Source organism: Nothobranchius furzeri, chromosome 3 (assembly GCF_043380555.1).
Source record: "Nothobranchius furzeri strain GRZ-AD chromosome 3, NfurGRZ-RIMD1, whole genome shotgun sequence".
Taxonomy (NCBI): domain Eukaryota; kingdom Metazoa; phylum Chordata; class Actinopteri; order Cyprinodontiformes; family Nothobranchiidae; genus Nothobranchius; species Nothobranchius furzeri.
In genome coordinates this window covers 65,584,928-65,602,070 of record NC_091743.1, presented here as the reverse complement: position 1 = coordinate 65,602,070, position 17,143 = coordinate 65,584,928, and the positions used below count along the sequence as shown (strand labels likewise).

Genomic DNA, 17,143 nt, shown 5'->3' with positions numbered 1-17,143 from the left:
GTGTTTGATTTAACAAGTTAATCATTGTTTACACTCATACACATTACAATAAGATACATATTAAAGCTAATATGGACCTCACGTAAGAGTTTAAAGATTCTTATTCACAATCTTTGTATCTGAAGGAGGGTGTGGCTTTCTGAGGGATTTTGGTAAATACTCAGAAACGTGTCAAATTCTGATTTGCCAAACTTGGCCAGAATTCATAACAAAGTAGTTTAAGAAAACAAGAATTACTTCCCGATGAATTCAGTTTCCAGCTGACTCCCGATTCGGCCAAATCAGGAAAGAAGCCTCTTTTGAAACAATTTCCTTTGACCAAACCTTTGACCTTTGACAAAACCTTTCTGCGACGTTGCAAGCTGATACAGCCAAACAGCTTTTCCAGAGCTACTTTAACTCTCAAACATCCACCTTGGACGCTGACAAGCATTCCAGCTTCCTGTTGTGACCTGGAGACATCTCAAGACCGGACGGGTTGTATCGGAGCTAATCTACGGGCTCCAGATACCTTGGGGTCGACAGTCCGGATCTGCTGGGGGTCTCCACGCGGGTATTGTAGACACGACAGATCGCGTCTGATGAACTTTTATTAATAAACAACTCTAGTTTAGAACCAAACAACTAATTCTTTTACACTCAGATTTCACAATTTCTCTCAGATACAAAGAACGGTTGCTACAACATCTAGCTTCCATCACAACACCTCACATCCACCACACCACATCTCCTTATTCATATCTTGTCATGTATCATTAGCTTAGGAAAATGAATTAAATTCATTTTATAAACTATATACTGACTGTCTGAATTAATACAAAGTGTGTTTATGGTCCCTAAAGAACCCTAGAATCTTCTGACTAAACATTCAAAGATCAATCAGATTGATATTTCATATGTATATGGAATATCACATCTTATTGGTCATAATTAATATGTATTCATTGTTACGTATTAATGGCGAGCCAGCCAGGAGGTCCTTTTGGACGTTACAAATCTATGTAGGAAGCTCAGGCCCATACACACACTCATGAATAAGACAGATGTAAATATTTCTATAAAGATCATATTCTCAAGTAAATCCATTGAGAATACGCATGTCAGTGTAAAAACATTTTTGCTACAGATTGTTTCATTAAAGTACCGGTGCAGAAGGTGTCCCATAGTTGTTGTTTCAGTTCCATTTTATCACACACAGATATGTTAGCGCAGATTTAATTTTTGCTGTCTATCTCTTTGCTTTCTGTGTTAAAAATACAGATCCAAGTTTGCATTCGCTACAGATCTCAACACCATGTACAGGTCCTTCTCAAAAAATTTGCATATTGTGATAAAGTTCATTATTGTCTTTAATGTACTGATAAACATTAGACTTTCATATATATTAGATTTATTACACACAACTGAAGTAGTTCAAGCCTTTTATTGTTTATAATGTTGATGATTTTGGCATACATACAGCTCATGAAAACCCAAAATTCCTATCTAAAAAAATTAGCATTTTCATCCGACCAATAACAGAAAAGTCTTTTTAATACAAAAAAAGTCAACCTTCAAATAATTATGTTCAGTTATGCACTCAATACTTGGTCGGGAATCCTTTTGTAGAAATGACTGCTTCAATGCGGCGTGGCATGGAGGCAATCAGCCTGTGGCACTGCTGAGGTGTTATGGAGGCCCAGGATGCTTCGAAAGCGGCCTTAAGCTCATCCAGAGTGTTGGGTCTTGCGTCTCTCAACTCTTTCTTCACAAAATCCCACAGATTCTCTATGGGTTTCAGGTCAGGAGAGTTGGCAGGCCCATTGAGCACAGTAAAACCATGGTCAGTAAAGCATTTACCAGTGGTTTTGGCACTGTGAGCAGGTGCCAGGTTGTGCAGAAAAATGAAATCTTCATCTCCATAAAGCTTTTCAGAAGATGGAAGCATGAAGTGCTCCAAAATCTCCTGATAGCTAACTGCATTGACCATGCCCTTGATAAAACACAGTGGACCAACACCAGCAGCTGACATGGCACCCCAGACATCACTGACTGTGGGTACTTGACACTGGACTTCAGGCATTTTGGCATTTCCCTCTGCCCAGTCTTCCTCCAGACTCTGGCACCTTGATTTCCGAATGACATGCAAAATTTGTTTTCATCTGAAAAAAGTACTTTGGACCACTGAGCAACAGTCCAGTGCTGCTTCTCTGTAGCCCAGGTCAGGCACTTCTGTCGCTGTTTCTGGTTCTAAAGTGGCTTGGCCTGGGGAATGCGGCAACTGTAGCCCATTTCCTGCACACGCCTGTACACGGTGGCTCTGGATGTTTCTACTCCAGACTTAGTCCACTGTTTCTGCAGGTACCCCAAGGTCTGGAATCGGTCCTTCTCCACAATCTTCCTCAGGGTCCGGTCACCTCTTCTCGTTGTGCAACGTTTTCTGCCACACTTTTTCCTTCCCACAGACTTCCCACTGAGGTGCCTTGATACAGCACTCTGGGAACAGCCTAGGGCTGCACGATATTAGGAAAACCTGTCTCAAAATAGGCTTAATTAGCAATTAGCTATCCACTTAATTAATAATGCATAAATGGATTAATAAGAACTTTGTTCATGGTTTGTTAAGTATGAATAAGCCATAAATAAACAGCTTTTACATGAAACTAGTCATTAGAAGTTAAGCATTAATTAATGTGTTTGTCAGTTGCTTAAAAGTACTTTGTTAATGGTTTGTTACATATGAATAAGAAATGAGAAAACAGCTTTTACAAGGGACTAATCATTAAAAACAAAGCATTAATTAATGCATTGGTTAATTGTTTATTAAGTAAGAGTCATTGTTAATTAATTATTTGTTAGTAGTTACTTACATGTTTGTTCGTGTGTAATTAAGGCTAAATAAGATGTAGTTATTATAAAGTGTTACCAAACCTGCGATATTCGATAACAGTGATTAATATTGCGATGACGATATTACTTGAGATAAATAAAAACTTGACTCAGGAATAAAAATAATCAAAAACAAAGAAATAAAAAACTCATAAAAATGAGAAAAGCAAAAGATGTGAGGAAAGGGAAAAAGAAAAGGGAATCCATGGATCCCGGGAAAATCAGAATCAGCAAAAAGAGCAGAGCAAAGCTAACTCAGGTGTTTGCTAACCATCAAAATTAAGTGCCATCTGCCTCAGGGACGGACATCTGACCTATGAGAACCCACCCGATTGGCCAAATGAGTGAAGAGCTCTATTAGATGTGTTAAAAAACATCATGCTTCCGTTTGACTGAAAGAATAAATTATGTGTAGCAAACATTTGAGCTGACCGGTCATTGCGATATTTATCTGTTCTCTGCGATATGCATATTGTGCATGCTGATATCGCGATAACGATACATTTACGATATATTGTGCAGCCCTAGAACAGCCTTTTTGTTCAGAAATTTCTTTGTGTGTCTTACCCTCTTGCTTGAGGGTGTCAATGATGGCCTTCTGGACAGCAGTCAGGTCGGCAGTCTTACCCATGATTGTGGTTTTGAGGAATGAACCAGGCTGGGAGTTTTTAAAATCCTCAGGAATCTTTTGCAGGTGTTTAGAGTTAATTAGTTTATTCAGATGATAAATGATAAATGACCCGCACTTGTATAGCGCCTCTCAGAATAAGGACTCCAAAGCGCTTTACACTACAGTTTATCATTCATCCATTCACACACACATTCACGCACTGATGGTGATGAGCTACGATGTAGCCACAGCTGCCCTGGGGCTCACTGATAGAGGCGAGTCTGCCAAGCACAGGCGCCACTGGTCCCTCCGACCACCACCGCCATGATTAGGTTAATAGATCATTTAGAGAACCTTTTCATGATATGCTAATTTTTTAAGATAGGAATTTTGGGTTTTCATGAGCTGTATGCCAAAATCATCAATATTAGAAACAATAAAAGGCTTGAACTACTTCAGTTGTGTGTAATGAATCTAATATATATGAAAGTCTAATGTTTATCAGTACAGTACAGAAAATAATTAACTTCATCACAATATGCTAATTTTTTTAGAATGACCTGTATTAGTCACACATTGCAGCGTTGCAGCTAAAACAGACAGATGAAACTCTCCTAAAAAAGCACCACTTTTACAGCTGCAGGCTATAAAAACCTGCTGTGCAGGTGATATTTACCTCCAGCATATTACACCCAGCTTACATAAAGCAGCAATTCATGTGGGAATTGTTTCCCAGAATGTCCAGAGGCTGCAAGTAATTATCGTTAAATGCATGTTGTTGATTAATAAACAGAATATTTGCAACAAGTCACAGCTTCAACCGTGACACTTCCAAAGTGAACCACTGGATCATGAAAACCATCAGCAGCAACAATCAACTGGAAAATGGGCTTCAGAATCAATCCTGTGCATACAGTGTTACACAAAAACTAGAACAACACAGGAATCAATTCAAACTGTTCCCTTAAGCACATTGACTCTTTACACTGAACAAAATGGGAGTGTGTCAACATTGTTAACTACCAAATGAGCTTTATGTGTTTTTGTTTGCAGATGACGATTTGAAGCTTAAATAAAATGCAGTGACAGTTTTAATGCATGTATATATGTCCTGTAAAATAGTTTGGCAGGACTCAGGAGTATAATTTGCTATTTTGCAGCTCTGCAGAGTCTCCATGGTTATTTACACAGTGGCTTAAAAAACACTTAAAGTGTTCGCAGCAAGTCAGATCAGCTGAGAGCAACAAATGCCTGGGTGACGTGTGTTATATAAGACTTGTGTGTTTCTCTATGTCTTAGAGGGTAGAAGTCATATGGAAGTCCTATACACCTTTCTTTCTTCCCCCTAGTTACCTGAATGATCTGGAGAGGATAGCAAAAGCAGATTACATCCCCACGCAGCAGGATGTGTTACGAACTCGGGTTAAAACCACCGGCATTGTTGAGACTCACTTCACCTTCAAGGAACTGCACTTCAAGTAAGAATATTCCTTATAACAAAACTTAGAAAAGTCCTACACGAATCCTTCCACTGAAAGGCTTTATATGTTACAGTAGTCACATAGGGGGAAAAAAACACATGGTAATTTGTAGCACAACCAGGGTTCGAATATGGGGAGCGAAGGGGAGCCCGATTCCCCCAAAAGGGTGACGAGCCCCTCTAAAAGCCCTCAACGTACACACCCGAGGGAACCCCAAAAAGCATCCAGTTTCAACCTATATTACATGATTTAAATGGTCTCTCAGTGTAGCGGAACTTCTTTTGAGCGGAAAGGACGGAGAACGCTGATAGTTTACGCGCTCCAGGCAGCTGTGTCCTGCGCATAGTCATAGTAAGATTCTCAAAGTCATGCCACCAAAAAAATATGTGGCATGTCCGCTCATAATCTTTGGTGCCTTCTATCTTTTCTTGGTGGCTGACGCTCTCTGCTGCAGAAACTCCACCGACTCAACCTCACTGGGACTGCGGTGCTGTGTGCATTTTGCCATTTTTGCAGTCGGTACATCCTTTTGAACTGCTTAGTTCAAAAGAAACTGGATTGATGGACACCCCTTAGTGTCTGTTTTTAATCACTGTTGTAAAAACAGCAACTATTGTCCTCTCCCCCTCAATATGCGCACTTGTTTCTAACCCTTAGCATTCCAGTGTCTCCCCATGGGACAAAACACATTAGTGTACTTTTAACGTCTTGATCCCGGCATTAATTAGCAGCGTGTCTGCTTTTATATCCTGGTCAGCTGACTAAAATCTTCTTGTTGTGTGCTTTTGTTTTGTTTTGGGGGCAGTAATGCACAATAACAGCTTGAACATTACATTTTATGACCATTAATTTTAATATAATTTTTGGAATTACTCTGATGCCACCTTAAACACAAAGTTATCATGGTCCTCTTTATAAATCTCTGTAGCAAGTTTACAAGTTTTCCCATCTAACGTAATTCCAGAGCCAGAAGCATTAAGAGTGCTCGTCCTTCCTAATTTAAGACCCATGATTAGTTAAGAGCTAAATTATCACAGCAATTACAAACTTATTCAGCATTGCTCCTCTCAGAGGTGAGTTAATGAATCCGATCCTGCCCATGATGCACCTGTTGAATAAAACAGGACTGGAATAGGCTGGAAGCATTTTAGTACATGACACATGGCTGATGCTCTTACATAAAATATGTTCTGAAGTGTGGGCTAGGAATGGATGCTTAGCCACATCTAAACATATATAATCTGTTATATAACAAAGTCGAGAATTTTAAAAAGGAGGATTTGGATTTATTGAAGTAATTCTTCCTTTTACAGATTTCATGTAGATGGTAGTTTCTCCTATTGAAAGCATCTAAACAGAAGTGACTAATACCATCGGCGGCAGCAGCCTCATGGTTCTGCTGTGACCTGTTTCCTGATCAACTCTCTGACATTTACTCTGTGCCTGTGTCTCCGTGTTTGGCCTGAATAACACACACAGAGGAAATCAATGATAATAATGAAATAAAGGTGGGGTCAAGTTTTTATTCTTTTCCGTTTGTCACCATGAACATATATATGGGAAATATTCAAATGCAGAGCAGAGGTATCAGTGCACGACCTCAGTCCTGTGGACATCAGCCAGACTTCAATCACAGAAGCGCCTCAGGTTCTGAGTGTAGAGGCACGTCGGGCTCCATAACCCTCGCTGACCCTGCTGTCTTTCATCAATAACCTGATGGACATCTTTTTGCTTCCTCACTGCTTTTGTTCTCAAAGAACCTCATGAAAATATAATGTATTCCCTCCCTCGCACCCCTTCTTCCTGTAAAACCACTCTCACTTCTCTTTTCTCTGTATTAACCTTGTTTTACTAAAACACTCACCCCCACAAAAGCCACCTGATTTATCCCATCTTTGTTTGATATTTCCTTGCAGGATGTTTGATGTTGGAGGCCAGCGCTCAGAGAGGAAGAAGTGGATTCACTGTTTTGAAGGGGTAACTGCCATCATCTTTTGTGTTGCACTGAGTGCTTATGACTTGGTACTGGCTGAAGATGAAGAGATGGTAAGAAAGCTTCCTTCCCCTGATGTGTTTGTGGGAATCTGTTTTCTGTGTTTTATTAAAGTTTTAAACTGTCGCCATCTCCTTGATGCCGTAATATCTCCCACTGATTGCTCACATAACTTTAATTAGAAATGGCACTAATAAATAAAATTCCTGATTGTTTTAAAGTGTTTTGAAACTGCCCACTCCAGTATTCTGAACTCTTTTAAGTATTTATGAGAGACTCAGCTATAAAATGCTCTTAAGCACTTCCTCCTTTTTAAACTGTAGTGTGAAGCAACATTGCCCCCTGGTGGCAGCTCCGGTGCATTATCATCAAGCCTTGATTTGTTTTGTTTCTCTCCAGAACCGAATGCACGAGAGCATGAAGCTCTTCGACTCCATTTGCAATAACAAGTGGTTCACTGAAACCTCCATCATCCTCTTCCTCAACAAGAAGGACCTGTTTGAGGAAAAAATCACTCGCAGTCCGCTCACCATCTGCTTCCCTGAATACTCAGGTACACTGCCAGCCCTGCGTCTGCAGCACGATGCTTCTGTAGTTTTACCCCATTTAATAATGATGTGTTGTTGCTTTTCAGGAGCCAGCAAATTTGACGAGGCTGCCAGTTACATCCAGACCAAGTTTGAGGACCTGAACAAGAAAAAGGACACCAAGGAGATCTACACCCACTTCACCTGTGCCACTGACACCAAGAACGTGCAGTTTGTCTTCGATGCCGTCACTGATGTTATTATTAAGAACAACCTGAAGGACTGTGGTCTTTTCTAAAGGTAGGATCTAGAAGTGAAGGTGTGCGTGGCAAACTTATGTGTTAAACATTTTTTGAATGTTAAATATTTAAAGGATGTGAGTTTATTTCATGAGTTTGATATGTTACTCCACCATGTTTCCACGTTTCTCTTAACAATCTACTTTCAAGAGTCTTGACTCACAATCCTGTAAAGTTTGTCGGTGTGTGTAAACCTGACAAATAACAATGTGTAAACAGCAGAGAACAGCTGTTCCTTGGCATCTTGTTTAATGTGTGTAATCAGAAAAACATCCATGCACACAAAAACAATTATTTAATTCAACCGGACTGATTTTTCTTCTTGTTGTGCAGGACAATGCATCCCACCGCACACAGACTGCATGAGAGACTACAACAGCCATGTGATGATTAATGCTTTTCATAATGAAAACCAAGTCAGCAGATTTTTGAGGAGGGAACCTGCCAGAACTTCTACAATCAATATGACACAAACACCACCTTCTGTTGCCCATCATGCTTGCTCCCTAATTTGATAAAAGCAATTAAGCTACTTTATTTTATCTGCAACTATACATATATATATATATAGTTACTACTGAGTAATAATAATAATCCCATATTATGACCTGATCAATGGATATACTTCAAATTTTAAATACCTGCCACCTCTAAGATGTTTATGGACCATTTATTAATGCTGCGTTCATTTAATTTGTCTGTTTTGTATTTGAGTTTTTCATGTTTCTCTTTTTGATTTGGACGTTACAGAGGACACTTGACAAAAATAACCCAGACTTTTTATAAATGAACTTATGAACACATGAACTTATGTTGACTCTCAACTTCTGAACCTTTGAAACTGCACAGAGCTTATTTTTTAGAAGAAATCCTACAAGCATGGAGAATGAGAAGGAATGGGGAGAAATGGTTTTTGTACACTGTTTACACTGAATCAATATTCACTCTTGTATGTTGCATCGTTCTGCATGACGGTCTTAGATTAGGTTGTGTCGCTCCGCCCCACAGAGTGAAAAACATTCCTTAAGCATCTTGTTTAAAGAAACAAAGCAGAAATGTGTCACTTTTACGGTATCTACGAGATTTTATGTCTGTTCCTGATGACGATTGTTCTCCGTCTTGTCATTCCAAGTCTTTTTACATATGTTTGTGCCTTGATATCTGTTTACACTTGTTCTTTAGAGATGTGCTGACTTCCATATTGTGAAATTGGGGCTATTTTTACTCCATCACAGAATCACGATCTAAAATGCATCATGACACAAATGGATGATAGCTGTTTATTAATCTTAATATAAAAGCCATTCACTTGTTTAGTGTAAATAAAGTTTGACCACATTACCTTGGAGTCACTGGTTTCATTCTGTTCCTGCATGCCTGTATTCCGACGAGCCATCCTATAAATGTAAATATATAGTCTGGACTCCACCCGTGGGCAGAGCTCAGTCGTGGGGCGGAAGCTACGGTTGTCGTTCCGATGGTCTCCTCATGCTACTGGACAACGAACATGACGTATTCACCGCTACAGATGCCAGTCAACGGAGTGGTAGGCGAGCAAGAAGATGCAAATACAAGCTTTTTCTAAATAAAGAACTTAAGTACCTCTGTTTGCTCTCGACTCAAAGAAAATCTCAAGTCTAAATAGTCCAAAGGTAATGCCAAAGCTCTTTCAAACGAGCCATTACCATCTTTGTTTTGCTCAGTTCCAGTAATATCCTGCCATCCCGATAAAGCAAATGACTTTGGGCCACCAAACCAATAGAGCGCTTTAAAAATCAGAGTGTGAGTTTCTGGATTTTTTTTTCCTCCCTTTGTCTCTCATAGTTATACCATTGATGAAAAGTACAGGCCTCTCTGACCTTTTTAAGTGGGAGAACTTGCACAATGGGAGGCTGACTAAATACATTTTGCCCCGCTGTACATTAAAGGTGCATCATGTAAGAATATAGTGAGAATATTACAATGAGAAAATCCCGAAAGAGTCTAATGTTTTAGTCATTTTAGCAGAAAGATTATACTGAAACAGATTTCATATCCAGCTGGCTGCTGGATTGTCAGTTTTACTCCTTTCAAAACAAAGGAAGAAGGGAAGGGTAACTACTGTTTACCATCAGTGAGTGTGGGGTTGCTGTATCTCCTGTGAGCTAGTACTGCAGCGCCGGCAGTTGTAATTTGACGACAGCCGGCAAAAAGTTCCACAATTGTTTAAAGTGGTTGCAGTAATCAAATTATATCATAGGATGTCATTTCTACCTTACGTTTACATAATGCACCTTTAAAATATATTACACATTAAAAAATGCATATAGTTTAATTATGATTTTTCAAAAATAAACTTTTTATATTCTACACTTAGTGTATAAAAATATCAAATGTATTTTAATTTGTAATTTCACAATAATAAACCTGGCTTCTGCGGTACTTCCATCTTCCACCAGATGACAGAATACATCAGCCGGATGCAGGTTTTTGAGGGGAAGTGCTTTCTCTTCAGGGGAAGAGAGATTTCAAATAAATAGAATAATATGTTCATCAAACATGATTCGACTTCTGTGTGGGATTAAAAATTATACTGGGGAAATCGGTTTTTATTGTTTCAAAAAGAAATCTCACAACATGTCTCACTGCTGTTTTAAACTCATGAATTTAGTCTGTGGAGTGAAAGCAAAACGTGCCCCTTCACTTTAATATGAGGAGGGGCAGAGTGAAGAATTTACTCCCTTGCAAATGAGAAGTTAATTATATTTTTTGATTTTGCATCTCAAAGGTGAAAATTCATGACTGGAAAGTTTGCATTCACCCTCATTAGACTGTTTAAAAAGGTCAAACGTAACAAGAATCAGAAAGTGGTGAATTTAGATTTGAGTGAATACTGCTTAACTTGGTTGGCGCTGATCTATTCTCAATTAAATAAAAACAATCTACAGTTGAACACAGTGAGATATGCTGCAACTGTCTTTGTGTATTTTATCCAAAGAAATTACACTTTTTAAGCCAATAAAGTGTGTGTGTGTGTGTGTGTGTGTGTGTGTGTGTGTGTGTGTGTGTGTGTGTGTGTGTGTGTGTGTGTGTTTACAAACAGAAGGACCCCTTCTTGGCGGGGTTTGGCCTACGGTGCCTTCCTATTGGCTAATATTGTTGATGCTTGGCGATGATTGGCTGCAGCAGAACTCTCCTCTGCGTCATATTCCGCTGACAGACCAGCACCAGAGCAGAGCAGCAGACACATCACCTTCCAGCTGCTGCTACGTGTAAAAGTACAGTTTACAACATTTACAGTTTGATCAGTTTAAAACTATAAAATGTTCATATTTATTTCCATGTATTGCTAGTTTTTCAACAGTTTTTCAAAAGGAAAAAAAAGGTTGTGAACTTAACTGCGGATTTAAAGGAATGGTGAGTTATATTTATTTTTATGTTTGATTATTTTTGGTATTAATATGTTTGTTTATCCCATTTGTGATTTTTTTATTTAAAATTTAATATAATAAAATAAAAGTGCTCCAGAAATGTATATTCCATTTCTTTCTTGAATGATTTCTGCAAATTCCAACTAAAATGATTTTAGTTTTAGATTTGGCTAAATGCATGAATCACCTCTCCTTATTGAGTGAAAGCAGCCAAGGCTTTTTAAATCGTGTCAGGCTGACCAGAGTCTCCCTGTGGGTGTTTCTCCAGGTCTGATAAGTCCTTCTCAAGGACCAAATGGTCCAGCAGCCACAGCTGTGATAACATCATCAGAGTATCCCTACTACTCCCAAGTTAAACACATGGACACATGGAGGGCTTTGAGTTTGGGGAGAGAAAAAATTAGAAAACAAACTTAGAATTTTTTGAGAACACAAGGATTTTGAATTATTCAACAAAAGCTGGAAAAGAGAGAATAATTCCCGATGAGCAGATTTAGTGTGATTATGTGGCTTCTGTCATTTCCTGCTTTATTATACACACCAGTCAAACATCCTGTGGGCTGAAAGAGTCAGAGGATACGTGAGCGCACCGGTCCAAACTCAAGCTTCCCTTCTGGCTTTAGCAGGCGGGGACAGTTTGTGTCAGTTTAAAATGAAATCTGATGGTGTTCTTAAAGCTGCTCGGAGGTCTGGGGGTTGTTTATCTCTCACTTGCAGAAATCTTATTGTCTCAGTTCTGGAAATTAAACCTGGAAGTGTTCATATCTCAGCTGAAACACAATGGAAACCTGCTGTGGTAGTTAATTATGAGGGTATCTTATGAAAAAGTTAACATTTCGTTTCTCTTTACACATCTTAAAGACCAAGTTCACTGAGAAACCACTTTTTACCTGTTTGTTCTGAAATATGATCACTCTGAGTTTCACATGCAGGCTAAATGTGAAAATAGTCTTCTAGCCCCATTTCCCGAATTAGCCGCCGTGGGAGCCTCTGCTTGAAGCTTCCGGACCCAGCTCAGATGGAGCTGACCAAAGTTTAAATGGGCTAAAGCTTCTACTTCCTGAAACAGGAGCATCAGAGCTTTTTTTCCCCACAGAAGATACCTCACAAGGCATTCATCCACAAGAGACAATAGCAGATTCATTGAGAAAACATATAAATGGAGCTTTAGAGTGAATCAAAACAATAATGTTGTGTCAATTTAGATTATGACAAAGTTGATGTTGCATTTGCATCCAGTAGCACCAATCGCAACCATCAAATCTTACTGGCTTACTTTCCTGTTTTACACATTTACCTAAGAACTGTTCCATTCCTTCCATTTTGCAGCAGTGTTTGGGAAATTCCACCGAGTGTCTCCGGGATCAGATGCAGTCCATGATGAGGTCCTGGCAGGACTTGAAGCAGACGAGAAGGCCGAGGCCACTGAGCGAACCGTGTGTTCGTTCTTTCGCTGTAACCAGGCTCTGCAAACAGAGGACACAGCAGGAGCGGCTCACCCGTCTCCGAGCTTCTGATGCCAGTGAAGCCAGCACGTATGACTCTGCCTGCTGTCTGGCTCACCCGCTTGAAGAGAAGGAGGAGGAGGAACAGGAGCATGAACGTCTGACACGGGACTCTCCCAGCAGTGAGAAGAGCGTGGACTTGGACTCGGGCTTCTCTGAAGCTTCCTATCACGATGAAGGTGTTGTGCTGAGAAGATCCAGAAACGTGAGAGTCTCCTCCTCTGCTTGTGTCCGCATGAATCGCATCCGACCCAAATCGACGTCCGACGTCTGCCTGGAGCGCTGGACTTCTTTTGAAGCAGGTGATGTGGATGACTGGACGACGTCCCTACTGAGCCGCGGCAGAAACAGACAGCCTCTGGTTCTGAGGGACAACAGTTTTGCTGACCTTATAAAGAACTGGATGGACCTTCCAGACTGCCTTGAGCCAGCAGAGCTGAAGCCCAGCGGAGGCCGGCGACTGGCAAAAGACATTTTGGGAAACATGCGGCGGAGGCTGGCGGGGGTGTCTAAAGGCGTGGAGCTGGAGCCCAAACGGCTCAGCAGAGCTGCTGAAGCCCCCCAGAGGAGGTCGTGTCCTGTACGCGTCGAGGCTCTGAAGCCATTCTTCCATCAGTCCCACACAGGAATACATCAGCTGGACTCAGATTTCTACAAGTTCACAGCTCTGATGAAGACGGGCAGCCGGCAGCCAATCATATGCAACGACATCATCGGATATGTTTGACCAGAACGGCACAAAAACTCTAACAAGAATATTCCATCAGCATAAATAAAACATTTTGCTTCATGAAAATCCAGAATATTGTTCAAAATGTACATTTTCATACCTGAATTAAATGTTTTCATTCACAAATATTAAAGTAGCTTCTTAGTTTAACATTTTTTTTAGCTTTGCATCCAACTTTAAAACAGGAAGTTGTGAGACATCTGCACAATAACAAACCCAGACAGATCAAAGACATCTTTAATAAAGTGTTCCCACAGAATCATCACAAATTGCATCTTTAGCATCATAATTAATAAAGTTTAAACACACATCATTCAAATGTACTCACCCAGGAAATCAGAACAAGGGTTTAAAAGTGTGTGTGTGTGTGTGTGTGTGTGTGTGTGTGTGTGTGTGTGTGTGTGTGTGTGTGTGTGTGTGTGTGTGTGTGTGTGTGATGTTTTTTTAATCATATGTTAAACTTTTGGTTGGTACCTCAGAAAATAAGAAGAGGTACAACAATATTTCTCTTGATTTCAGTTAATCAAAGAACACTTAGTAATAAAAAATAATGAATACACGCAGGAATAAAAGTCCCAAACCCATAAAATTCAATCACACATCAGGATTAGTAAATACTGCATTACAATCAACAACTTTATTAAACGGCTCAAAGACTTTGGGTCGCCTGCATCATGGGAGCCGGTACCTGATAGTCGGTACCGTCTCACAGTCCTCATCTTCATCAAAGGAGGGGGCCAACTCCAGTATCTTCTTATGAGGAGGAATGTCAGCCTTTGTCACCAGTTTTACAGCCTCAGACACCCTTAAAGACAACAGATGTTTGTTTGTTTTCTTTTTTGTTGTTGTGTGCAAGAAAACAACAATCTCAGTGCAGGTCATGATGATCTGATGACCAAACTAAAACAGAAATAAACTTCCGTAAAATCATAGTTAACCTCCAGTTGGAGCGCATGAGAATTCAAAAGCAGCACGAGGAAGAGTTGGGAATCCTGAAGGATCAACTTCAGGAACAAGTCTCTAAACTCGAGTCAACGACTATACTGTAAATCTGGAAAGTCTACAAGAAAATCTGACCTTGGGACTGAAGGCAGCTGCAAAAAAAAAAACAAACAGGAAAAAGTTTGTGTGTGGAGGCGTTTCAAGAAATTTGTAACCCCCAGGATGTCTCCGTCATTACAAAAATAAACAACCTAACAACTGACCTCTCCAAAGAAAAGAGAAATAACTCATTTGAAGACTCCCCCATCTCCACCCCCTCTCAAACACACATAGGAAAAAACGGCATCGTGGAGGAACAGTGGCTAGCACTGTTGCTTCACAGAAAGGTTACTGGTTCAAACGTTAGCTTCCTTTCTGCGTGGCGTTAGCGTATTCAATTCACCCCATGTATGCGTGGTTTTACTCCCGGTGCTCAGGTCCCCCCCCCCCCCCCCCCCCCCCCACACACACACACACACAGGCCAAAAACACTCGTTTAGGTCAACTGCTGACTCTAAATTGTCCCTAGTTGCAAGTGAGTGTCCCTGCGAAGGACAGGACCCGTCCAGGAAGTCCTACGCCTCTGTGGGCGATTATCCTAAAGTCACCCAAATGTTATGAATTTCAGTTGTTCACCTCATCACCCAGATTTTTATTTTTTCATTTTGAGTGTGTGCCAATCATTAGCATAACATTAGTATAAGTATCAATTGAATATACACATAATTAATTGATTATGGATGGCATGCTCTGGAGGCTTTTTTGCATTATGCATATCTTGTGCCAGGTGGCAGGCCCCTTTTTAAATTTTCTTCAGGACTGTTCTAGTTATGATTGCACTGGCCCCGCCCACTTGACATCTGATTAGGCCCCTGAAACAGAATGTGTCAAATCTCCTGTTGTAATGAAGTCAATAGAGGGTAAATTGGATTAAATAAATTGCTTAAGAGCTATTTAATTTTATTGTCATTACTTGCGACCCATAGCTGTGATAACCTATTAACTATAGAATATCACCTGCTTGGTCTTTAAGATGATTAGGCAGAAGATTGTTTATTCAGGGACTGTCATCACTTTGTTTAGGATTCAAGAACCAGTCAGGTTTGCAAACAAATAATAATTTATTTGACAAACAATTTAAGACTTGGCAAATGGTTTCAACTATTATTTACTGTGAGTGGATGCAAACTAAGAGATGGGTGTTTGGAACTAGGTGTGAATATACAGTGGGGCAAAAAAGTATTTAGTCAGCCACCGATTGTGCAAGTTCTCCCACTTAAAATGATGACAGAGGTCAGTAATTTTCATCATAGGTACACTTCAACTGTGAAAGACAGAATGTGAAAACAAATCCATGAATTCACATGGCAGGATTTTTAAAGAATTTATTTGTAAATCAGGGTGGAAAATAAGTATTTGGTCAATAACAAAAATTCAACTCAATACGTTGTAACATAACCTTTGTTGACAATAACAGAGGTCAAACGATTACTATAGGTCTTTACCAGGTTTGCACACACAGTGGCTGGTATTTTGGCCCATTCCTCCATGCAGATCTTCTCGAGAGCAGTGATGTTTTGGGGCTGTCGCCGAGCAACACGGACTTTCAACTCCCTCCACAGATTTTCTATGGGGTTGAGGTCTGGAGACTGGCTAGGCCACTCCAGGACTTTCAAATGCTTCTTACGGAGCCACTCCTTTGTTGCCCGGGTGGTGTGTTTGGGATCATTGTCGTGTTGGAAGACCCAGCCGCGTTTCATCTTCAAAGCTCTCACTGATGGAAGGAGGTTTTGGCTCAGAATCTCACGATACATGGCCCCATTCATTCTGTCCTTAACACGGATCAGTCGTCCTGTCCCCTTAGCAGAAAAACAGCCCCAAAGCATGATGTTCCCACCCCCATGCTTCACAGTAGGTGTGGTGTTCTTGGGATGCAACTCAGTATTCTTCTTCCTCCAAACACGATGAGTTGAGTTTATACCAAAAAGTTCTACTTTGGTTTCATCTGACCACATGCCATTCTCCCAATCCTCTGCTGTATCATCCATGTGCTCTCTGGCAAACTTCAGACGGGCCTGGACATGCACTGGCTTCAGCAGCGGAACATGTCTGGCACTGCAGGATTTGATTCCCTGCCGTTGTAGTGTGTTCCTGATGGTGACCTTTGTTACTGTGGTCCCAGCTCTCTGCAGGTCATTCACCAGGTCCCCCCGTGTGGTTCTGGGATTCTTGCTTACCGTTCTCATGATCATTTTGACCCCACGGGATGAGATCTTGTGTGGAGCCCCAGATCGAGGGAGATTATCAGTGGTCTTGTATGTCTTCCATTTTCTGATAATTGTTCCCACAGTTAATTTTTTCACACCAAGCTGCTTGCCTATTGTAGATTCACTCTTCCCAGTCTGGTGCAGGTCTACAATTCTTTTCCTGGTGTCCTTCCAAAGCTCTTTGGTCTTGGCCATAGTGGAGTTTGGAGTCTGACTGTTTGAGGTTGTGGACAGGTGTCTTTTATACAGATAATGAGTTCAAACAGGTGCCATTAATACAGGTAACGAGTGGAGGACAGAAAAGCTTCTTAAAGAAGATGTTACAGGTCTGTGAGAGCCAGAGATTTTCCTTGTTTGAAGCGACCAAATACTTATTTTCCACCCTGATTTACAAATAAATTCTTTAAAAATCCTGCCATGTGAATTTATGGATTTCTTTTCACAGATTTCTGTCTCTCACAGTTGAAGTGTA

At 40.4% G+C, this 17,143-nt stretch overlaps 3 protein-coding genes across 4 annotated transcripts in view; 2 read left to right on the top strand and 1 right to left on the bottom strand.

Annotated features, from left to right (window-relative positions):
- The window catches only part of gnai2b (guanine nucleotide binding protein (G protein), alpha inhibiting activity polypeptide 2b), a 78,972-nt gene extending 69,853 nt beyond the window's left edge, over window positions 1-9,119 (top strand). The window contains exons 5-9 of one of the 2 annotated variants that reach the window (XM_054730552.2): window positions 4,828-4,956; window positions 6,876-6,936; window positions 7,352-7,505; window positions 7,587-7,779; window positions 8,112-9,119. In XM_054730552.2, the coding sequence (XP_054586527.1) occupies window positions 4,828-4,956; window positions 6,876-6,936; window positions 7,352-7,505; window positions 7,587-7,777 (535 nt within the window). In that variant the 3' untranslated portion in view covers window positions 7,778-7,779; window positions 8,112-9,119. Of the gene's footprint in view, window positions 1-4,827; window positions 4,957-6,875; window positions 7,006-7,351; window positions 7,506-7,586; window positions 7,780-8,111 lie in introns of both variants that reach the window. The other variant, XM_015958919.3, reaches the window with a different exon arrangement.
- A 1,872-nt stretch (window positions 9,120-10,991) lies between these two features.
- inka1b (inka box actin regulator 1b) lies at window positions 10,992-13,573 on the top strand. Its single transcript, XM_015958920.3, has 2 exons — window positions 10,992-11,174; window positions 12,518-13,573. Exons 1-2 carry the CDS (start codon window positions 11,172-11,174, stop codon window positions 13,418-13,420), a joined length of 906 nt encoding a protein of 301 aa, XP_015814406.3. The 5' UTR covers window positions 10,992-11,171; the 3' UTR covers window positions 13,421-13,573.
- A 383-nt stretch (window positions 13,574-13,956) lies between these two features.
- The window catches only part of uba7 (ubiquitin-like modifier activating enzyme 7), a 46,246-nt gene continuing 43,059 nt past the window's right edge, over window positions 13,957-17,143 (bottom strand). Inside the window, exon 24 of the mRNA XM_054730540.2 lies at window positions 13,957-14,228. Within this exon, the coding sequence (XP_054586515.2) occupies window positions 14,096-14,228 (133 nt within the window). The 3' untranslated portion in view covers window positions 13,957-14,095. The remainder of the gene's footprint in view (window positions 14,229-17,143) is intronic.